This window comes from Macaca mulatta, chromosome 6, assembly GCF_049350105.2.
Source record: "Macaca mulatta isolate MMU2019108-1 chromosome 6, T2T-MMU8v2.0, whole genome shotgun sequence".
Lineage (NCBI taxonomy): Eukaryota > Metazoa > Chordata > Mammalia > Primates > Cercopithecidae > Macaca > Macaca mulatta.
Window position 1 is genome coordinate 15,285,950 of NC_133411.1, and position 24,857 is coordinate 15,310,806.

Sequence of the window (24,857 nt, forward strand, 5' to 3'; positions counted from 1 at the left end):
TCCTCTGCATTCTTGTCAGGGTTTACATCTCTCACGTCTTATGCTGCCCAATACCTTCCACCAACATGGATATGAAAGTGATATTCATGGAGGATTCATTAAAGTGTATGCAGTGATTCCATTCCCTTAGTTCCCTGGAAGAAGCCATTCCATTAGAGAGGCTCATGTTTGATTCATGCTGTGATAAGAAAGTAGATGAAGATTCTGCTCTGGGTTCCCTTTTAAAAGGATACACAATAGAAATTCGTCCAAATTATCAATTTGAGGACAAGAAAACATAATGTCTCCCCAAGTAACTTTTATTCTATGAATCTCATGAACCTATCATTTGTCACCGTTTACCTTGGGCCCCAGCAAGGATCTTTGCTCTCTAATCTAAGGTCCATTTGTAGTTTTTCTCTGCACCAATTTTACCCTTTGAGCTTATTAGCCCTTTTTTTCCTTTGACCTTAACTTTCTCATTGCATGGTTATTTTTCAGCAGCCGTCCCAAAACTTTTTCTGGTTAGCCAAGAATAAATAAGTAATCCATATTGCTTACAAGCACCCCCATACAGGTCTTTTTTCCATTTTTAGTATAGTCACTTTTTTTGTTCAACTTTAATAAACTATCTATTTCATCGAGATGCTGCCAGAGCACCATTTGAAGCCCAGTATTTTAGCCATCACCCGTGACTACGAGGGCAGCCTGGCTTCGATGAGCTGAGTCCTGCAGTGCACAGGACAAGCTGGCTATTCACAGGACACTAGTACAGGTCATGAGGCCTTCAGGATGAATTCATGGGGAAAGATAACTGTCTCCGAGTGGGCCAAGGAGACATCATTATTTAAATTAAATGCTCAGGTGCTTGAGTTTAACTTCCTTGTCAATGTACACTTAGCATATTACTATGTAACATATTTCTACTTACATTATTGTATTGTGATTAACCAAGGGAAAAAAAACAAACAAAAAAACTTTATGACTCTTGGAATTCACCAAGCCTCCATACGCATAAATGTGTGTGTAGATAGATATTATATTAGATACTTTTTAATATAATCCTGATTGCATGTATATACTAAACACTGTTTCATATAATGAGCATAATAAAATATGTTGGTTCTATAGATGTTTATCCAAGAAGAATATCAGAAAAACGGGTGTATTAATTTTTAAAAGCAGGCACTGTATGAGAATGTTCATACAGTCTTATCCCAGTGATGGAAGCAACGTTAAGTCCCATGAGTCCAACATCAGGACAAATCTAGCAAGTGTTTGATGAGAACATAAGGCTTCAAAATATCAGTTTCATCTGTGCAACAGCTTTATACATGAATTAAGCCTTAGCAAACGAAAACAAATTTGGCTAATGCTATCTAGTCTCCCTATATCCTTTTGTCTCAAGGATACTGAGAGCTTTCAAAGAGCCAGGGAACTTACCCAGTAAGGGATTTCTGGCATATCTCCAACTGGTCCAGCAAGTGCGGTAACAGCTGCCCCAGGGTCTCATCTCCAACACAGCACTGAACTACATTGGGCACTTCATGTGCCCGAGTCATGATCTTCACCCAAGATTTATCTATGTTAGAAAAGCGCTTGGCTTCCTATGAGAACAAGGTAACAAAGCACACTTAGATTTGGACACGTCTGTGATCTCAAAGACAAAGTATCTCACATTCCTCCAGTTGAGGCTAGAGTTTTAACGGTCCAGATATCCAAGCAATATACGCCAAATGTCATACACATTTTATTGAAGTTCGTATTGGGCTTTCTGTGCCGTATCATCCCCTGTATTAAGTAAGTATCCTTAGCTCAACCTTGGGACTCCCATTATGTTAAGTTAAAACAAGAAATGAATACAAAAGTAATAATACAATTCAAGAAAATATGAAAAGAAAGGACACATCTTTCTTTTCAGGGGTTATCTCTAAATGAAGTACATTTCCTATTTGTATATTTTCTATATTGAGCACTGGATTGTTTGTTTATATAGAAAAAGTATTCAAAAATAAAGATACAAAATTAATTCCAGTATAACTGGAATATTGTAAAAAAATTTAATGGCAAATGCACAGATTATCTTGAGAGGGCAGGAATCATATAAGTTTTCTTCTTTTTTTTTTAAGACAGGGTCTCACTCTGTTGTCCAGGCTGGAGTACAGGTGCTCAGTCACAGCTTACTGCAGCCTTGATTTCCTGGGCTCAAGTGATTCTCCTACATCAGCCTCTCCAGTATCTGGGACTACAGGCATGTGCCACCATGCCTAGTTAATTGTTTTTTGTTGTTGTTGTTGTTTGTTTTTTTGTTTTATGTTTTTTGTAGAAACGAGGTTTCATCAAATTGGCTAGGCTGGTCTTGAACTCCTGGGCTCAAGCAGTCTTCCCACTTCAGCCTCCCAAAGTGCTGGGATTACAAGCATGAGCCACTGCACCCAGCCCCAAATTTTCAATTTCTTCTTTAAAGCTTTCTGTATGTACCAATGAGTATATACTATCAAATATGAAAGGAAGAAACTACACCTAGCACCTTAAATACTCTGCATAAAAATTTCTAAGTCCAATTTTAGATTCTTCTTCACTCATTAAAAAGAAAAACATGGGAATCCTGGGCATGATGACCAAATAGGAATAGCTCCACTCTGCAGCTCCCAGTGAGATCAACGCAGAAGGCAGGTGATTTCTGCATTTCCAACTGAGGCACCTGGCTCATCTCATCGGGACTGGTTAGATAGTGGATGCAGCCCACGGAGGACAAGAAGAAGCAGGGTGGGGCATTGCCTCATCCAGGAAGTGCAAGGGTTTGGGGAACTCCCCACCCCAGCCAAGGGAAACCATGAGGTACCATGCCGTGAGGGACACTGCTATCCGGCCCAGTTACTACGCTTTTCCCATGGTCTTCGCAATCCGCAGACCGGGAGATTCCCTCGGGTGTCTACACCACAAGGGCCCTGGGTTTCAAGCACAAAACTGAGTGGCCGTTTGGGCAGACACTGAGCTAGCTGCAGTTTTGTTTTTTGTTTATTTTTTTTTTTACATGGAGTTTTGCTCTTTTTGCCCAGGCTGGAGTGCAATGGTGCAATCTCGGCTCACTGCAACCTCCGCCTCCTGGGTTCAAGCGATTCTCATGCCTCAACCTCCCAAGTAGCTGGGATTACAGGCATGTGCCACCACGCCCAGCTAATTTTGTATTTTTAGTAGAGACGGAGTTTCTCCATGTTGGCCAGGCTGGTCTCGAACTCCCGACCTCAGGTAATCCACCTGCCTTGGCCTCCCAAAGTGCTGGGATTACAGGTGTGAGCCATCACACCCAGCCATTTTTTTCATACCCCAGTGGCACCTGAAACGCCAGTGAGGCAGAACCGTTCACTCCCCTGGAAAGGGGGCTGAAGCCAGGGAGCCAAGTGGTCTTGCTCAGTGGATGCCATCCCCATGGAACCCAGCAAGATAAGATCCACTGACTTGAAATTCTCACTGACAGCACAGCAGTCTGAAGTCAACCTGGAATGCTTGAGCTTGGTGGGGGTACGGGGGTCCACCACTACTGAGGCTTGAGTAGGTAGTTTTTCCCTCACAGTGTAAACAAAGTCACAAAGAAGTTCAGACTGGGCAGAGCCCACCACAACACCACACAGCTGCTGTAGCCAGACTGCCTCTCTAGATTCCTCCTCTCTGTGCAGGGCATCTCTGAAAAAAAGGCAGCAATCCCAGTCAGGCGCTTATAGATAAAACTCTCATCTCCCTGGGACAGAGCAACTGGGGGAAGGGGCAGCTGTGGGGTGCAGCTACAGAAAACTTAAACGTTCCTGCCTGCCAGCTCTGAAGAGAGCAGCAGATCTCCCAGCACAGGGCTCGAGCTCTGCTAAGGGACAGACTGCCTCCTCAAGTGGGCCCCTGACCCCATGCTTCCTGACAGGAGACACTTCCCAGCAGGGGCCAACAGACATCTCATACACGAGAGCTTCGGCTGGCATCTGGCAGTTGTCCCTCTGAGACAAAGCTTCCAGAGGAAGGAGTAGGCAGCAATCTTTGCTGTTCTGCAGCCTCTGCTGGTGATGCCCAGGCAAACAGGGTCTGAATTGGACCCCCAGCAAACTCCAGAGACCTGGAGAACAGGGGCCTGTCTGTTAGAAGAAAAACTAATGAACAGGAAGCAGTAACATCAACATCAACAAAAAGGACAACCAAACAAACACTCCATCTGAAGGTCACCAACAGCAAAAACCAATGGTAGATAAATCCACGAAGATGAGGAAAAACCAGCACAAAAAGGCTGAAAATTCCAAAACCAGAATGCCTCTTCTCCTCCAAAGGAAAACAACTCCTCACCAGCAAGGGAACAAAACTGGACAGAGAATGAGTTTGACGAATTGACAGAAGTAGGCTTCAGAAGGTGGATGATAACAAACTCCTCCAAGCTAAAAGAGCATGTTCTAACCCAACATAAGGAAGCTAAGGACCTTTATAAAAGTTAGAGAAATTGCTAACTAGAATAACCAATTTAGAGAAGAATATAAACGACCTGATGGAGCTGAAAAACACAGCACAAGAACTTTGTGAACCATACACAAGTATCAATACCCAAATCAATCAAGCAGAAGAAAGGATATCAGAGACTGAAGATCAACGTAATGAAATAAAGCGTGGAGACAAGATTAGAGAAAAAATAATGAAAAGGAATGAACAAAGCCTCCTAGAAATATGAGACTATGTGAAAAGATCAAACCTACGTTTGATTGGTGTACTTAAAAGTGATGGGGAGAATGGATCTACGTTAAAAAACACTCTTCAGGATATTATCCAGGAGAACGTCCTCAACCTAGCAAGACAGGCCAACATTCAAATTCAGGAAATGCAGAGAACACCAAGAAGATTCTCCTCAAGAAAAGCCACCCCAAAACACATAATCGTCAGATTCACCAAGGTTGAAATGAAGGAAAAAATGTTAAAGGCAGCCAGAAAGAAAGGTGGGGTCACCCACAAAGGGAAGCCCATCAGATTAACAGCAGATCTCTCTGCAAAAACCCTACAAGCCATAAGAGAATGGGGACCAATATTCAACATTCTTAAAAGAATTTTCAACCCAGAATTTCATATCCAACCAAACTAAGCTTCATAAGCGAAGGAGAAATAAAATCCTTTACAGACAAGCAAGTGATGAGGGATTTTGTCGCCAATAGGCCTGCCCTACAAGAGCTCCTGAAGGAAGCCCTAAATATGGAAAGGAAAAACCAGTACCAGCCACTGCAAAAACAAACCAAAATGTAAAGACCATTGATATTATGAAGAAACTGCATCAACTAATGGACAAAATAACTAGCTAGCATCATAATGACAGGATCAAATTCATACATAACAATATTAACCTTAAATGTAAATGGGCTAAATGCCCCAATTAAAAGACACAGACTGGCAAATTTAATAGAGTCAAGATTAATCAGTGTGCTATATTGAGAAGACCCATCTCACATGCAAAGACACACACAGGCTCAGAATAAAGGGATGGAAGAATATTTACCAAGCAAACGGAAAGCAAAAAAAAGCAGGGGTTGCAATCCTACTCTCTGATAAAACAGACTTTAAACCAACAAGGATCAAAAAAGACAAAGAAGGGCATTACATAATGGTAAAGGGATCAATGCAATGAGAAGAGCTAACTATCCTAAATATATATGCACCTGATACAGGAGCACCCAGGTTCATAAAGCAAGTTCTTAGAGACCTACAAAGAGACTTAGAATCTCACACAATAATAGTAGGAGCCTTTTTTTTAACATGTTAAAGAAATATTTAATTACAAAATTAAGCTTACACATAGTCTAAAAATTTTCAAATGTACTGTATTTTATAGCATAAAAGTACAATTAGTAAAATGATTCACTAGTAATTTAATTACATTTAATTTACTTTTAAGTAAAATTAAAAATGCTTCTCTCTCACTATGATGCAGAATATTACTCTGAACGCCTACCTCATGCATCACTCAATATGAAAAGTAAACTAACAAGAGCCACTCCACTTAGATTTTCATCATAAATCTTACATTTTAATACCCATACTCTTCAACAGTGGGAGACTTTAACACCACACTCTCAATATTAGACAGATGAATGAGATAATTAACAAGGATATTCAGGACTTGAACTCAGCTCTGGACCAAGCGGACCTAATAGACATCTACAGAATTCTCCACCCCAAATCAACAGGATATACATTCTTCTCAACACTGCATCATACTTATTCTTATATCGACCACATAATTGGAAGTAAAACACTCCTCAGCAAATGCAAAAGAACAGAAATCATAGAAAACAGTCTCAGACTACAGTGCAATCAAGTTAGAACTCAGGATTAAGAAACTCACTCAAAATCGCACAACTACATGGAAACTGAACAACCTGCTCCTGAATGACTACTGGGTAAATAACGAAATTAAGGAAGAAATAAATAAGTTCTTTGAAACCAATGAGAACAAAGACACAGCATATGAGAATTTCTGGGACACAGCTAAAGTACTGTTCAGAGGGAAATTTATAGTACTAAATGCCCACGGGAGAAAGTGGGAAAGATTTAAAATCAACACGTTAACATCACAATTAAAAGAACTAGAGAATGAAGAGCAAACAAATCCAAAAGCTAGCAGAAGACAAGAAATAACTAACATCAGAGCAGAACTGAAGGAGATAGAGACATGCAAAACCCTTCAAAAAAATCAGTGAATTCAGGAGCCGGTTTTTTGAAAAGATCAACAAAACAGATAGACTGCTAACCAGACTACTAAAGAAGAAAAGGGAGAAGAATCAAATAGACACAATAAAAAATGATAAAGGGGATATCACCACTGATTCCACAGAAATACAAACTACCATCAGAGAATACTATAAACACCTCTACGCAAATAAACTAGAAAAATCTAGAAGAAATGGATAAGTTTCTTCTAGAAATTCTACCAGAGGTTCAAAGAGCAGCTGGTACCATTCCTCTTAGAACTACTCCAAACAATAGAAAAAGAGGGACTCCTCCCTAACTCATTTTATGAGGCCAGCATCATCCTGATACCAAAACCTGGCAGAGACACAATAAAAAAACAAAATTTCAGGCCAATATCTCTGATGAACATCAATGCAAAAATCCTCAATAGAATACAGGCAAACTGAATCAAAAAGCACATTGAAAAGCTTATCCACCACGATGAAGTCAACTTCATCCCTGGGATGCAAGCTGGTTCAACATATGTAAATCAATAAACATAGTCCATCACATAAACAGAACCAATGAAAAAAACACATGATTATCTCAATAGATGCAGAAAAGGCCTTCGATAAAACTGAACACCGCTTCATGCTAAAAAATCTCAATAAACTAGGTATTGATGGAACGTATCTCAAAATAATAAGAGCTATTTATGACAAATCCACAGCCAATATCATACCTGAATAGGCAACAGCCAGAAGCATTCCTTTTGAACACTGGCACATGACAAGGATGCCCTCTCTCACCACTCCTATTCAACATAGTATTGGAAGTTCTGGCCAGGGCAATCAGGCAAGAGAAAGAAATAAAGGTATTCAAACAGGAAAAAAAGAAGTCAAATTATCTCTTTTTGCAGATGACATGATTGTATATTTAGAAAACCCCATCGTCTCAGCCCAAAAACTCCTAAAGCTGATGAGCAACTTCAGCAAAGTCTCATGATACAAAATCAATGTGCAAAAATCACAAGCATTCCTATACACCAATAATAGATAAACAGAGAGCCAAATCATGAGTGAACTCCCATTCACAATCGCTACAAAGAGAATAAAATACCTAGGAATACAACTTATAAGGGATGTGAAGGACCTCTTCAAGGAGAACTACAAACCACTGCTCAAGGGAATAACAGAGGACACAAATACATGGAAGAACATTCCATGCTCATGGATAGGAAGAATCAATATCATAAAAATGGCTATACTGTCCAAAGTAATTTATAGATTCAACGCTATTCCCATCAAGCTATCATTGACTTCCTTCAAATAATTAGAAAAGAAACTACTTTAAATTTCATATGGAACCAAAAAAGAATCCATATAGCCAAGACAATGCTAAGCAAAAAGAACAAAGCTGGAGGCATCATGCTATCTGACTTCCAACTAAACTTCAAGGCTACAGTAACCAAAACAGCATGGTACTGGTACCAAAACAGACATATAGACCAAGGGAACAGAACAGAAGCCTCAGAAATAACACCACACATCTACAACCATCTGATCTTTGACAAACCCAACAAAACAAGCAATGGGGAAAGGATTCCCTATTTATTAAATGATGTTGGGAAAACTGGCTAGCCATATGCAGAAAACTGAAACTGGACTCCTTCCTTACACCTTATACAAAAATTAACTCACGATGGATTAAAGATCTAAACATAAGACCTAAAACCATAAAAACCCTAGAAGATAACCTAGGCAATACCAGTCAGGATATAGGAATGGGCAAAGACTTAATGACTAAAACACCAAAAGCAATTGCAACAAAAGCCAAAACAGTGTGGCAATTCCTCAAGGAGCTAGAACTAGAAATACCACTTGACCCAGCAATCCCATTACTGGGTACATACCCAAAGGATTATAAATCAATCTACTATAAAGACACATGCACACATATGTTTATTGCAGCACTGTTCACAAAAGGAAAGACTTGGAACCAACCCAAATGTCCACCAATGTTATGGGATAAAGAAAATGTAGCACATATACACCATGGAATACTATGCAGCTGTAAAAAAGAAGGAGTCCATGTACTTTGCAGTGACATGGATGCAGCTGGAAACCATCATTCTCAGCAAGCTAGCACAGGAACAGAAAACCAAATATCACATGTTCTCACTGATAAGTGGGAATTAAACAATGAGAACATACGGGCACAGGGAGGGGAACATCACACACTGGGGCCTGTCAGGGGATGTGGGGAAAGGGTAGAGATAGCATTAAGATAAATACCTAATGTAGATGACGGGTTGCTGGGTGCAGCAAACCACCATGGCACATGTATACCTATGTGACAAACCTGCACGTTCTGCACATGTATCCCAGAACTTAGAGTATAATTAAAAAAAAAAAAAAAATCCAAACCTCCTACTTAAAACCTTTAAAAAAAAAAAAAAGATAAAAAACATGCACAAATACAAATCAAAAATAAAGTAAAATTTAGTGAGTGAATACATTTCACTACTGCCTCCAAAATAAATGGTCTGCAGTCTAATTTGATCTGTCATCTGTAATTAAACTGAAAACTAACCAAAGAAGTTCGGAAACCTATGTCATGAAAACATTTAATATAATCATGCTTCTAAAACTCAAATATATTGTTAAAATGTTATAATCTTGCATACAGCTTAAGGTAATTGAATAAGAATCCTTAAGAATTGGTTACAGTGTTCATTTAAAAATCTCAAAATATATTCCATATATACCTAGTAAGAAGGTTATGACTTGATGATAAATATATAGTCGACATCTCTAAAAGAAGGTCTTTTTGTTTTGGGGATTTTTTCTGCAAATTTCCACCCCTCAAATGTACTGTACAGATATAACTGGGTACATTGTATAGTATGGATTACTTTAAAATGTCAGTAGTAGAACAAATTAGCCTACCATTGTCAAGATAACTGCACCATAATTCTACAGTTCCAAATTCTACCTTGAAATTATCTAAAGAAGCATATCAATTATGCAACCACTTATTCTTTGTTTTTTAACGGTCTATTATCTATCAAACCTCCACAGTTTTGCAGCATTCTTACTCTGATTGTCACCCCTTTCCTTTCCACAATTCCTCACTCCTGTTGCAGAATAACAGTATTAACAGTGACAACAAAATATTGAAGGAAGGGGTTCAATGGAAGTGGAATATTATTGCATTATTTAAGGGTGTATTCGTTCTGAGATCTTGCTCTGAAAAAAATATGATGAAATCATAAAGAAGATTAGGAAACCTTGGGCAACTGCTTGGCAATGTCTCCTCCCACAAAGACGGCTTCTAAATAAATCCACAGGTTTTGCACTGTCATCCAGCTCTCGATGATGTCTGTTGAGTTGGAAAGGTACTGCACCCATTTTTGAATCTGGGCTTTGAATGGCATATTGTACCTAAAATAAGAAATAGGTTTAGGATTTGGTTTTGGTTTTGGTTGTGCTGTGGTTTTCAAACTAAAAAGGTTTTTTAAAAGTCTTAATTTTTAACCTCTTTCTTTACAACCTTCATTATGTTGCTGGCTTTTAAAGTGATGCAACCAAGTGATTAATTCATCCCCATTTATTGTGCATTGTTAGTCTAGCTTTTTCCCTTTCGATCCAGAGTGTAGAGAAGGGTGGGAGATTTGTAATCTAAGGAGTAGGTCAGGCATTAGACTTGATTCCACCAAGCTTCCAGGGTGATATAATTATCCTCAGTGCTGCTACGGCTGTGAGAATCATATTTGCTCTCCTGAACTTCTGTGCCTATTTCATGGAGTCTCTGGTTTTTCATATAATATGGAGCCTTTATAGAATCATCAGTGGGGACCAGACAACTAATTCAATCTTCAAATATGATAACACCCGGACTCTCTCATTAGCCTCCCCTTTTCTGAGTCTCTTCCTAACTTCCCACGTACCTGTGTCCAACCCACTCATGTTTGATATACATGTGTGCAAGGTTACTGCCTCTTCCATAGTTAATCTGTCTTCCCCTTTTCCTCTTTAAGACAGACTGCCTGTGGGTAGCCTCCCAATGTCCTTTTCTCCTTCTGCTTTTCCATGTGGGCTCATAACTACCCAGCTAAATTACTGAATTTCCCAGCTTCCCTTTGCAATAATGTGCAGTCAGAAGACTAAGTTCCACATCAACAGTGCTTAATTTAGCTGAACACTGGAATGATCTCATAACTGAACACTGGAATCATCTCGCCAGCATTAAAAATTACTGATGCCTGCCTGGGTCCTACCTACAGAGACTCTGATTCAATGAGTCTGGGACGTGGCCCTGGCATTGGGATTTTTTTTTTTTAAGTTCCTTCGGTGTATCTGGCGTGTTGCATTTCTACATGAAATGTTGAGTAGCGGCATTGGATGTAATGGGTAGCATGGGGAATAAGGTCACACCTGGGAAAGACAGATGAGTGAGCCAGACCAAACCTGGGTCCCTGATGATGTGGTGAAGTCCCCATTCCAACCTGAACCATCTATGTTAAGAATTCTTTTACACGTGAGCAATATAAGCATCAGTGTTATGTTAGCCATTTTGTATGTGGTGCTTCTGTTATTTACAGACAAACTTAATCCTAAATGATTGTACAGCCTATCTTTATGTTTCTTCTTCTCTTTCTTATCCCTTCATGGATCTCTCTAGCCCTACATAATATGGACTTGAAGTCGTATTATTGCATAAAAGTTTAATTTCCATATTCTTAATTGTTAACCAAATTGTTTTAATATTCCACGCATCTTTCTGAATATTTGTGTGCTCTTCACTGGAATATAGGTCCATAGAAACAGAGATCTTTCCTTTATTTGTTGTTCTATCCACAGCACCTAAAAGAGTACATTGCTCACATAGCAAAGGTTCAATAAGTATATATTGAAAAAATATTCCTCCCAATAACTCTATCTGTAGATTAGATGCTATTGATAAGAAAAGTTTCCCAGCCCAACTAGATAATTTTTACTTAATTTATATTTATATGTGTATCTTTTCTATCTCCCTAGGTTATATTATTGTCTGTCTATCCTTTATTCTGGTTTGGTATGAATACTAACCAAGTTCATTAAAACTCACCAAATCCTGAGAAGTCCAAACTCAAGATCACTAATGGTCTAACTTTATATCCCCATATTACTTTAGTGTAACAAATAAACTGAAATAAGAGAAATTTTTTGAAATAGCATGAAGTACACGGTATTTCTAACATTAAAAGTATTGATACACAAATATACAGAGAATTGGGTGATATTTTAAAGCGAGAATAGAACAACAAATTCATATCTCAATGGTATCTACATTCTGCACAATTACCGTATATTTGAGAAGATTCTGGGGAACAAAAACATTATTTCAGAAAGAGCAAATGGAAGCAATGAAACAAGGAAATGTAAATTCATGACTGTATAGTTTGTATGTCCAAAATGTGAGGGGTGGCCACTACGCATTATACACACGTAACAAAAGTTCACATGTGGACGGATGCAGTGGCTCACGCCTGTAACCGCAGCACTTTGAGAGGCCAAGGCGGGCAGATCACCTGAGACCAGGAGTTTGAGACCAGCCTGGCCAACATGGTGAAACCCTGTCTCTACTAAAAGTGCAAAAATTAGCCAGGCATGGTGGCTGTTGCCTGTAATCCCAGTACTCAAGAAGCTGAGGCAGAATCACTTGAACCCGGGAGGCTGAAGTTGCAGTAAGCTGAGATCGCAGCATTGCACTCCAGACTGGGTGACAGAGCAAGACTCCGTCTCAAAAAAAAAAAAAAAAAATTCACATGTACCCCATAAATTTATACAAATATAAAAAATAAAGTATGTAAACAACTAAGAGTTTCTAGTCCATAGAAACTGGCAAAAAAGGTTTTTTGAGTAAAATGATTATTCTGGAATTCAAAATAATGTTCCTTCTAGATTCTACAGCCTATAGAGCTGTAAGCTGTGCAGTCAGGCTTGTCAGCAGAAAAGTTGAAATGTCCCCAAAATCTGAGTAGCTAATGATAACGTTGCATTATTTTGTCCAGTGGATCGTCTCAGACATATCCCGCAAATAGAGGATAATGAAATAAAACCAGAGTTACACATGCTGGAACAAGTGACTGAGGCCAAAATGAAACCAAGAATAATTGAAATATAATCGCTTATTTATCTATAAGTGGGTGCCTGAATAAAAACATGTTTTGGATATACAAATTAATTAATGAATCAACTTAATGAAAACAAGTATTTTCAACATTGAGTAGACTGTATGAAGGCTATTATTGTAACGGATTTTTCATTAATTTGAAATGTTTGCTATCATGGTTCTCAAATCTAAGGGAAAAGATAGATGTGTTTCCCACCTGTTGCTCAGTAGGGAACCCAGCAACATCAAGCTGTCCTCCATGTTGGCGATGATTTCTGAGGTACTGTCTCCTCGCAAGAGGAGCTCTCCACGGGTTTTAAAGCTGCCGAAGGTGAATGTTTTATTGTCCCATTCATTGATCACTTGCTTCAGCTTTTGCTCAATGTCTCTCTCTTTCACCGCACTGATACAGATGTCCTATCAAAATGGCAAGCTCTCATGTTATTGCATGAAAGTCACATGTCCTTCCTCAACAGTCCAGCTGAAAGACCCTATCTTCGCTATTTGCTTCATATATATATATATTCATATATATTCATATATATATACATATATACATATATATACACATATATATATACATTCATATATATATGTAAACTTTTGTATTTCCAGACCTAAAATGCAATATAATAAATAGAATGTGTATATGCAGATACTGATGCATGAGGAGAGATGGAGATAAAGATATGACTGAAAAACAGAACTTTAATTTATAAAATTTCCCAGCAAACTTGTCCAGGAAGAAAGATGACAGAAAATATATGGAAATCACTTTTAAATTTTGGAACTTTAATCACTGACTCAAAATTCTATGTATTTCTGATTTCCCTCTAAAGTTAAATGAATGCAGCGTGTGAATGAACACAGGTAGCAGAAACCTGATTTCTCCCATGGCTCTGGTCACTTTCCCGGTCTCCTCTGCAGCCTCACCCTTCTCCTAGACCATTAGTCAAGCCCTTCCTTTACCCTCATTTCTTCCCACACTCTGTTCCCCTCTGTGTGAGCTCATTTACACCTATGAATTCAATCACTTTCATATCTCCAGGCAAGACCCACATCCATTTGCCTACTGAACTTCCCTGCTGAGATGTTTCAAGGAAACCCCAAACACAGTCTGTGAAATATCAGACTCATGTCCCTAATCAAGCCCATGATCTTTGTACCTTGTCACCCAATCTGACCCCCTTCCCATGTTCCCCATCTCCATGGTCAGCACCTTCATCCACTTAGTTCTCTCAGCAAAAAAGAAAAATCTAGAGTTCATCTTTAGCCCACCCCTTCCTTCTCCTATCATGTTCCCTTCATCACCAAATTTTCTTCAAATATCTGTTGATCCTTTCTCTCCTTTCCAGCTTTACTACTTCCCCTCTCATCTAACAGCCATTATTTCTTGCCTGAGCTACTCTTAGAAACTCTCAGTTGGTTTTTCCATCATTCTTCCCTTGTCCTCCTTCAATTCTTTCTCCAAAGATCACGACCAGTGATCCTTACAAACGGCCAACCTAACCATGTCAGCCCCTGCTGAAAACACATCTCCCAGATGGTGCCCACTGCCCGATAACATCAGGTAGGCCCACTCCACCTCCCTGGCCTCTGCTGTCTCCTCTCTGCCCTGCCTCCACACCCCCGCCACAGGGGCCTTCTTCTGGTTCCTCAAACACACTTCAGATGCTCCATGCATAATGCACGATCTGCCTGGAATGGCCTTCTTTGCACTTGCCAAGCCCCTCACCCCAATCACACAACCATACTCCCTTCACCCAGCCAGTCCTACGCATGCATCCCAGCCCTCCCTAGCTTTATCACCCCCAGATGAGCCAAACTCGTCTATCATAGGCTTTCACAGAACAGCGTACATTTTATTCAATGGTATTTGCCACAGCTTATAACTATGCCTTTATTTGTATAATTATTAAATAATCTGCGAATGCAGGACTGCATTGTTATATCCTGATACCATACCTGTCCCATCTTAGGCACAATAAACATTTGTTGAAGGAACTAGTGGCTGAATGCCAGGAGAAGAGTTTCAATTGTCTGAGTGTAGTTTACTGATCCAATATTCCGTAACATATAAATGTTATCACATCAATCCCATGAGACCTTGCAATCTTCCACCACATCATGCTCTCTGTCAACTGTACCTCTATTTCCTCTTTGTATTTCAGAAGAGGTGCCTCCATGATATTTCTTAACTTAAAACTTTCATTCCCCACATCCAGACTGTGCCCGGTGAGGGTGGTTATCCTTTCCCAGTGCCGCTCCATCATGGCTTTACTGGCCATGTATTCCAGCAGCGGGCAACACTCACTGAAATCATCAATGATCTTCTTCAGGTCCAAAAAAGCCTGCCAGTCCTTCAAGGCCCGGGGCAGCTTCCGACACCTGTGACGGGAAACCAACATGAAAGGCCATTGAAATATGATCGTAGACAGCACTGGACCAAGAGGGTCTGCTAGTATTTCTATCAAAAACAGCCTCTTTGAATACCTATCCTATTTTTAAAACCCATGACTTGCAGGCTATCTGCTAATATAATATAAAGATGACTTTTATATTACAGAAAATTGTCCTCCCCGTTAGAAAAGACTTTTTCCAATCCTTCACAACTATTACCTAGTTAGAGGCATTATTTTAGAGGGTAGAGGTGCTGTTCAAGCTAATTCAATTCTACAAACACGTACTGAGAACTTAGTAAGCACAAAGCATAGCATAGTGTATCAGGCTGTCAAGTGAAATATACAACAAATAGCTCTCCTTTTTTTTTTTCTTTTTTTTTTTTTCTGAGACAGAGTCTAGCGCTATCTCCAGGGTGGAGTGCAGTGGTGCGATCTTGGCTCACCGCAACCTCCACCTCCCAGGTTCAAGTGATTCTCCTGCCTCAGGCTCCCAAGTAGCTGGGATTACAGGTACATGCCACCATGCCCAGCTAATTTTTGTATTTTCAATAGAGATGGGATTTCACCACGTTGGCCAGGATGGTCTCAATCTCCTGACCTCATGATCTGCCCATCTTGGCCTCCAAAAGTGCTGGGATTACAGGCATGAGCCACCACACCCAGCCAGGTCTCCATTTTCTTTGGCTTCAACAGCTACAACAATACAGAAAAATCATGGGCCCCTGCTTTTGTTCCAGATGATAATCTAACATTAACTTCAAATGTTTCCTAAGTGCAATATAAATAAAAATCAGCTCCCACCAAGCTGCAGAAAAGCCCCTAACATGATTCATCCTGATGGATAGAATGTGCTTATCTCATTGTCTATGCACAGGAGTAATTAATAAATAACATTTGACAAGAGTGATGTCAATGGACAACAACAATGCAGCAAGATGTGCTTTTGAAATAGCTGGGGTGAAAAGAGAACTTGGCTGCCTATCAAAGAAGAAAGCATTTGAAGTTCAATTGCTGGGCATGCTAAACATTTAATTTCTTACCTGTTCTGGAATTCCAATAGTTCATTGTTGATTTTTTCAATATTCACCTCTGACCAAAGAATATCATAATAGCTATTTACAGTTTCTATGACACTGTTGTACAGAGTGTATATTTTCTGTAGAAGATGTAGTTGCTTCTTTATTTCAAGAAGCTGAGGATACTGTGTAACTGGCAGGCCAAAAAGCTCCTCTCCTCCAGTATATGTGATGTATTTCCGATAGATATTATCAAATTGGTTCTAATAAAAACACAAGTGAAAATTCATCAAAATGATTTATACATGAACAAACATGCAAATGAAAATATAAGACTGGCAAACAAGCAAGCCAGAGATGTATGATATCTGGGCACATGTAAATAGGAATACTAAGTTGGCACAATTAATTCATAGAAACCACTTCTAATTGTAATCATATTTTTAATGCAAGTACATACCATATTCCACAATAGCGCTCTCTATCTTACAAAGAAGAAAATATAATGTATTTAAAACACAAGGTTTCATTGTTTAGAAAACCATAGAAACTAAAAGTATTACCTGAAACATAACAAGCCTGTCACTGGCTTCCTGGGGCTTCAAGCCACTAGCCATTGGACCATTCTGAAAAAAAGTTAAAAAAAAAAAATAGAATGAAGTGTTTGCATATAAATTTCATGAGCTCAAAGTATTTAAATATTAAAGTTAGATTTCATCCATGATAGGAAACTTAGTTTTTATTTGTTAGAAAAAAAAGAGCCTTACAAAGTGATTCATTTGTAAATATTTTTCCAGTCTAAAAAAGACAAATTAATGCCAGAACTTACCTTAGTAAGGAAACTTTTAAGATTAAAAATATGTATTATTCATTTCTTAGGTAACATAGGCAAACAGGAGTCAATGCCTATCCTATAAAGAAGCACATATAAAGTCTGCTTTTGAGCTAAATGCTATCATATAACTCATAGATTTTTATCATTCTAATACACACTTGTAAAGTGGGCCATAATCTTAACATTCCAATCAGAGTTTCCTACATTAGAAAACCTTAAATATGTGGATTTCTGTGCTTCTCCATCCATGGAGTTGGTACATGGGTCCAATCTTCTAACTTTATTAATTTTGTGGTTTATTGTGCTACTAGTTAATTGGTACAAATTTTACCCTAAACTCTATATATTTCCCTTCTGTAGCACATTAAATTGCCTAGAGATGGGTCTCATTACACAACATATTTACATTAGAAGATTCAGTACTTAAACATATATGGGTAATTAAAATATGGACTCCATGGGGGCGGGGCTCGATCTGTCTTATCCACTACTGTGTAGTCAGCACCAAGGACAGGGCCCAGCACTTGCTGGGCTCTATATTATTTGTGGAACCAAGGAACGCTGTGGAAAGGAGGACAATTATAACTACATGTGAATAGTACTTTTCTACACAAATTTAGAATGCTACCAAACAACTTCAGTAACAGACCAAATTATACAGTGTTTGCACTTTTTTAAATTTACCATTTTCTGTTGAAATTATTATGTATGAACTCTGATTTGGTTAGGCTTTGTGTCCCCACCCAAATCTCATCTTGAATTGTAATCCCCATAATCTCCATAATCCCCACATCTCAAGGGAGAGACTAGGTGGAGGTAACTGAATCATGGGAGCGGTTTTTCCCATGCTGTTCTCTTGATAGTGAGTGGGTTCTCATGAGATCTGATGGTTTTATAAGGGGCTCTTCCCCCTTCACTCGGCATTCTCCTTCCTGTTGTCTTGTGAAGAATGTACCTTGCTTTCCCTTCACCTTCTGCCATGATTGTAAGTTTCCTGAAGCCTCCTCAGCCATGCAGAACTGTGAGTCAATTAAACCTCTCCTTTATAAATTACCCAGTCTCGAGCAGTTCTTTACAGCAGTGTGAAAACAGACTAATACAAACTCTAAGGGGAAAGGATTGTGAAAAGAAGATGTTTTTCTCTCTCATGCAAATAAAATTCCCATTCCTTTGGAATTCCTAGGAAGTTTCATAGAGTTTTACCCATAATTTTTAGACAACTACATTTCACATGCTCTATTCACTCATCCCCAAAAATGCAAACAGAGAAAGCCAGAGACATACCAAATCATAGTCCAGATAAAACTGGTGACAATCTTGAAGGAATACCTCCACAGCACTAATAAGCTCTTTCTTGAAACTGGGCTGCAGTGACACTAATTCATTCTGGACTTCGCCAGCACGTGTCAGCAGCTTCTCCCAAGCATAGTGCAGTGTATCAACTTTGTCCATCTCGTCCCTTGCTATTAGAAGTCTGTATCTGTTAAGCAGGGCATAAGATTCCTTAAAAAAAAAGAAGAAAAACTTAATTTTGGCCAGTCAGATGCATAAATGTACACACAGTCATTTATTAAACAATAAGAATGGAAAATACCAGAATAATAGTGAAACCACCCTGACAGTTCTAGTTACTCTACCTTAAACTGCAAGAGGTTAACTGAGCAACTGAGCCGTTCAGCTTTAGTTTCCTCATCTATAAAATGGGAAAATCTTCTGGCTGCTTCAGATGATCTTTGAGAGTATTGAAAAATATCATTTTAAATGCTTTTTGAAAACGATAAACCATTAGACACATAAAAGATATTTTGACTTAGGTCCCCAAATTGTATTGGCTGACTACAAAATTATAGCAAGTAAATGAAAAACAAAATAATTTAACTTCTAATGTTGGAATAACAAAATAAATCAGGGTTTTAACTCTGCCTGATTTCACGTGATTGATAAGAGGTTCCCATAGTAAGACACAAAGGAGGGTTCTTGAATCAGAGCCTTCAGCATGTAAAATCCTGGACGGCTTTCTTCACTAAAAGATTAAAATGAGGCTAAGGTTGGTTTTCAGAAGAAAGAATTTTCTCTAAATATCCCTAGTCTCTTCTCCCACCATTACTCATCCCCACAGAGGTGGAATGAGGGCCTGATGGTTAATTTGAGGCAAAAAGAATTGTTGATTTGAGCAAGCATAGCCCCGTGCCTTTCTCTCTCTTCCCTCCCTCTCCGTGGAGGCATGTCTGTGGTCTGCACCTCAGTTCCATAAACTGGATCAGGGCTATACAAAGCCCTGCAGCTTTCCAACACTGTCTCTGATGGATGAGGATGTATAATAATCGTGGAATTTAGTATTCACTATCTTATAACGTGTGTGTGTTTGGGGGTATGGAAGGGAGGGGAATAACTGGAGTAATACACTAAATTATGTCTTCCAAATAGCTTCCATCGGGTATAAAGGTGATGTTTTGATCTTGTCTTCTTGATTCTACTTTCATTCTTAATTCCCAGGTGGGAGAAAACAGGATTGCCAGTTACTGTACCTCCTCTTCATACTCAAGGGTCTCACCTGATCCTGCACAAAGAAAGGTCTCTATGCCTTGATGTTTCAATCCAAGGAGAGCAGGATGGACCATGTGATCCCCCTGGCCCAGCACAGCAGAAGTGAAAATGTGTAGTAGTGTGTACCATTTTCAGGGTAATGCGAAATTTTTCAAAATTCAAACAGGGATGCAGAAAATGGGAGACTAGAGTCTGATCTGGACCATCAGAATATAAGTACAGACATTCCAATTATGGTGTGATGAAAAGATGATGCTTTTACAACTGGAGATTTTTTAATTCTACAGTTATACTAGTCTCATTTAAAAATAACAAATATAGTCACCCATTTCTGATAAGACATTTTCATCTGGAGGTTAACACCGCCCCCCAACCCCACAGAGCCCCTGTGGCTGAGAAGTTCTTTTCCTTAATGTCTCCACTCTTCGGTCTTTGTCAAAAATCACAAGTGGCAAATACAATTTAAAGACATGCACCATCAATTCTGATTATGAAAAGTTATTAATGATATTAATAATTCACACTCTTATGTCACCTCTAATAATATAAGTATTACAAGATGAATAAAAAATGGACTTCAAAATTGCACACACATACACAGACATGAAAAGAAGCTGGAAAGAAATATACCAACACCTTGGTATGTACTTGATTGATAAGATTATGGTAATTTTGAAATTTTATTTTATACTTTTGTTTTGTGTTTTCTGATTTTTCTGCAATGCTATTTTTTAATTAGGGAAAAATAGTTTTTTTTAAAAAAAAAGGCTGTTGTTAAGAGTGATTTTGCTGGTGGCTTAACATGAGATTTCTAAGGAGACTCCTTAGAAAGAGATGATGTTTACTCAAGTGAATCTATTTAAGGATGTCTGCTTGTAAAGCAATTAACTGTCTTTTTTGCCACTGCTTAAATTACACTATGTATGTTGATAATATTATAATTAAATAAGTCAATAAAAGCAGACTCACTGCAAAAAAAAAGACATTTTCATCTGGAAAAGATAGTATGATATGGTATACAAATAAAAGTGATGTGCAACACTGATCAAATTATGTAACTTCTTTGACCCTCAGTGTCCTTATGTGAGTAGGAGCCACAGTAAGGCTGAAATGAGTTAATGCATATATGGACACTGTTAGTGCCCCCATCCAGGTCCTGGTTACCAGCTGGTATTCCCATCCCCGACTACTGAGAATGCTGGCTATCAGGACTGCAGCTGTCCGCTTCCCCGGAAGATTTTCCTCAGCTGAATGTGAGCCTTCTCATGGGGAGGTTATAGCCAATTTCCCACTGACTTAGGAGTAGAAAGGGTAGTCTCCTTTGCATGAAGGAGGGCCCAACTCAATAGATGTTGTAGAGCGCCCATGGGATCATTCTCAAGTTAGTCCATAGCTGATTAGCTTCCTTTCCTGATTCTCTCGCTCCCCTTCTTTAGTGAACACTCATCAATAAATCACTTGCACAAAAATTTTTATCTCAGGCTCTGCTTTGAAGGACCTTAGGTGACATGTGAAGGCGAGAACTGGTCCATGGAAGGCATGCTATAGGGGTTCAGTATCATCAACAATATTGAAAGTATTGTCTCAGTTTAGCAAACATTTAGTAACTTCACTCCAGACCCAGTCAATATTTCAGCTAATAGCATCGAACATGTAGAATATTTCCATAATGAACAAATGATCATTAGTTACCTCAATAGGTCCTACTTGAAAATCAATGTAGATTTGTTGCTCCCTTATTTCTTTCAGTGCTGTCATTGCAATCCGAATATCGTCTAGGTCCTTAATTGGACGATTTAGTTTCTTATTGAATTCTTCAATAAGCATAAAAATGTTTTCCATTTCACTCCGGTATTTTTTGTTACAGTGGCGTCCAATGACAACCATCCAGGCCTTTGTCTCAGCAGTCAGGGCAAACTTCAAGTCAGCTGTAAAAACCCAAATGTCTACAGTTCAGTTTTAAAAACTCAAACCGGTACGAAAAGTCAAAGTGTCGCTGTTCTCCAGTAGTAAATACATTACAGTGTATAACCCTCTAACCCATAACAAATTGAACTAGAAAAAAATCATAATTTTTCCTAGTCATTATATATTCATTCATTTTATAAAGTCTGTTTTTACAACAATTCAATACACATGTCAAAATGCTTTTTTTTAAAAAGCACGTATCAGAACCCTCTGGGATAATCCTCAAATGTTTGTTATTGTTACTTATTAAATAAAGGGTAAATTCTAATTCAAAATATAACACACATCTTTCTCTGACTTAGCCTTTTTTTTCAAGGTTTAGCAGCAAAGTGTTCAAAATAGTCCAGAATCGATAATTATGCAGAAGGAAATTTTTTAAAAATCTACAAATTGGTCTTTTTGCTTGAGGCCCACAGAGTCAGTCTTTAAGACAGGCAGAACTCTCTGGAATACTAACCTAGGTAAAGGGACAGAACAACGCTGGCTGATTGATATAACTATATGAAAGAAAATGAACCAACCTGTGTACAGAGCAATGGGACCCACACAGATATATTCAGGCTCAGCATTAATTTCCTGCTCTAGGTTTTGGAAATAGAGGATCTGGGACTCAAATTCAGAGAGCAAGGGGCTCTGTGTAATAAACGTTTTAATGGCTTCTTCTTTCCCCTTTTGCCAAATGTGATTGTAGCGTTTGAAGCAATCCATGGATGCAATAACTTCCTGAATGCAAATAACAACAGATTTATGTTAAGAAGGAAGAATCTGGAATGGCACAATGATATAAGTGAATATTTGCCAACTGCTGATGGTTCCTATGGATTTATTAAAATGTTGAGTGAACTGTGTGATTATCTGGAAATGCCAAAGAACTGAACTGGGACTATATACAATAGTGTGGACAGTGGCCCAGGGCTAGTAGCAGTTTCACTGTTATCATCCCTAGCCAAATGGGAGAGAAGCGGTTTCTAGACACTAGAAGAGAGTCCTTGAAGATGCTGTGCACAGGACCCTCTTGCTTGGAGCTGGGCCTTAGGTCAAAAACCACAGCTCAAGGTCCCACTACAGGGAGGGTGCCATGGAAAACATCCTCTGAGGTCATTCTCCTCTGTCCCCACTCCCCTCAGATCTCCTCAAAGCTTCTTCATTGACTGAACCCACTGGAAGCCTCAACGGGAATCTACTGACATGTTGCCTAAGGTCAGATAGGTGGAGGGGGTGGAGATTAGATCTTAGGGGCATGAAGGACAAACAGAACATAGCCAACATCACTCCAATGAGAGATTGCCTGGAATCACATAAAATGTATAAATTCATATAACAAAAATTGACATCTGAACAATACTGCATCTTACCAAGCAGGAACACAGTGCATGTTTCCATATCTTGTCATCTTTTTCAAAAAGTTCTTATTAAGTTTTAGGGTAATCTTCATAGAGACCCCAGATACTTCTTATTACACATGTTTCTAGGTATTTTCCAATGATGTTGTCACTGTAAACAAGATCTTTTCCACTATTATTATAACTGGCTATGAATGGCATATACATTTTTAAAAATTTATTTGTAAATGAACAGTCTAGTTTGCTAACCAAGTATGCATCTGTAAAGATGAAATGACTCTCTGGCAATTGGTAAATAGGGGATAGTATTGATCTAATGCAGAGGTCATGTTTTCAAATGCTATTTTTCCCAGCAAAACAAATGCTACTGCTTTGTACCAGCTAAAGCAGCAAGCCACAGAGTAGTACAGCCCTGTGTGCTATGCCCCCTCCATCACTTCTTCCTTTTGGACTGATTTTGCTACCACCTGTCTTAAGAATATCTTTGCATATTGTTTTCACTCATAAGTTAGTGCTTAAAAAATGTTTTCTCATGGACATAGAGAGCAGAATGATAGATAATAGAGACTCAGAAGAGTCAGATTTCTCATCAGCTTCAGAAGGGAGGGTGATGAGAAATTCGCTAATAGATGCAATGTACATTATTTGGGTGATGGATACCCTAAAATCCCAGACTTGGCCACTATGCAATCTATGCATGTAACACAATTGCACATGTATCCCATAAATGTGTACAAATAAAAATAGATAAATAAATAAATACCAATCAAAGCAGAAAGAACAACAAGAAAGAAAGAAAGAATGAATGCAGAGTTTGGCTTGTTTTTTGTAGAGTTTATCTTTGCTTCTACGCTCCACAACCTCAACTGTTCCTTTTCCCACTTCTACCAACCTTCTTTCATCTTTTATAGTAAAGTTCTGTAATTACTATAGTGTTATTAAATGTGTGAATATTTTACTATGATTGTTACTGTTAATATTTTACTATGATTATTATTGTTTTTATTACTCTGGTTACAAATTGCATAGATTTTGTGTCTGCCTCAATCTTGTTTTTCTCATAATCCCTATTATTTAATATTAAATATGCAACTTCTCAAAACAGGATGATTTTCAGGAACATGTTTATTGTATTCTATGAAAAAATCATATAATTATCTTTCCATTGATGACTAACTTAACTCTTGTTGGGCCACAATTTCTTTTTCAGATTAGCCTCTTGGATTTACTTGGTAGACAATTGAATCATCTACAAATAACTAAAATTTTGTCTTTTCTTTTCTATTTAATTTTTTTGTTGTTGTTTATTTATTTTCGTAGAGACAAGATCTCAGTGTGTTACCCAAGCTGGTCTCAAACTCCCGGCTTCAAGTGATCCTCTCATCTCAGCCTCCTAAAGTGCTGAGATTACAAACATGAGCCATTGCGCCTAGCCAAAAAATTTGTCTCTTCATTTCTAATTCCTTTGTGAATCAAGTTTTTCCACTGCCTTATATTATAATTTCAGAGTCACATCTGCATGAAAAATAAATTTAACTGATAAAGAATAACAAATGCAATTACTTGAAATAATTGAGCATTACAGGATTCTAAATGGTCTGATTATTTTAAGTAAATTGCACCAATCTGCACCAAACCAAGAAGCAGTTCCACTCCAACTCCCTCAGAGCCTCAGGTTTAATGGATGGTGATACTTCCCATCCATTAAAATGCAGAAAGCTAAACCTATCACTGCCTGTCCCAACCACAAATGATTCGTTTGCATGAACTGAAGTGTTGACATGCAGACCGAGAATGCATTGCAACGGCATGTAGACATAATCACATATGTATGATGGTTTGAAGAATTAATTACAGATTATTGAAGATTCCCAGAAATTGGTAGAAGTTCCAGAATCTGGAGCTCTCTCAACACCCAAGC

At 38.5% G+C, this 24,857-nt stretch overlaps 1 protein-coding gene across 1 annotated transcript in view; it reads right to left on the reverse strand.

Moving 5' to 3' along the window:
* Positions 1-24,857, reverse strand: part of DNAH5 (dynein axonemal heavy chain 5) — a 247,805-nt gene that overhangs the window by 165,395 nt on the left and 57,553 nt on the right. The window contains exons 23-31 of the mRNA XM_078004351.1: positions 22,115-22,316; positions 21,318-21,553; positions 18,363-18,581; positions 16,807-16,869; positions 16,268-16,506; positions 14,973-15,213; positions 13,043-13,242; positions 9,959-10,112; positions 1,423-1,586 (exon numbers count right to left, since the gene is read on the reverse strand). Coding sequence (XP_077860477.1) covers positions 1,423-1,586; positions 9,959-10,112; positions 13,043-13,242; positions 14,973-15,213; positions 16,268-16,506; positions 16,807-16,869; positions 18,363-18,581; positions 21,318-21,553; positions 22,115-22,316 — 1,718 coding nt within the window. The remainder of the gene's footprint in view (positions 1-1,422; positions 1,587-9,958; positions 10,113-13,042; positions 13,243-14,972; positions 15,214-16,267; positions 16,507-16,806; positions 16,870-18,362; positions 18,582-21,317; positions 21,554-22,114; positions 22,317-24,857) is intronic.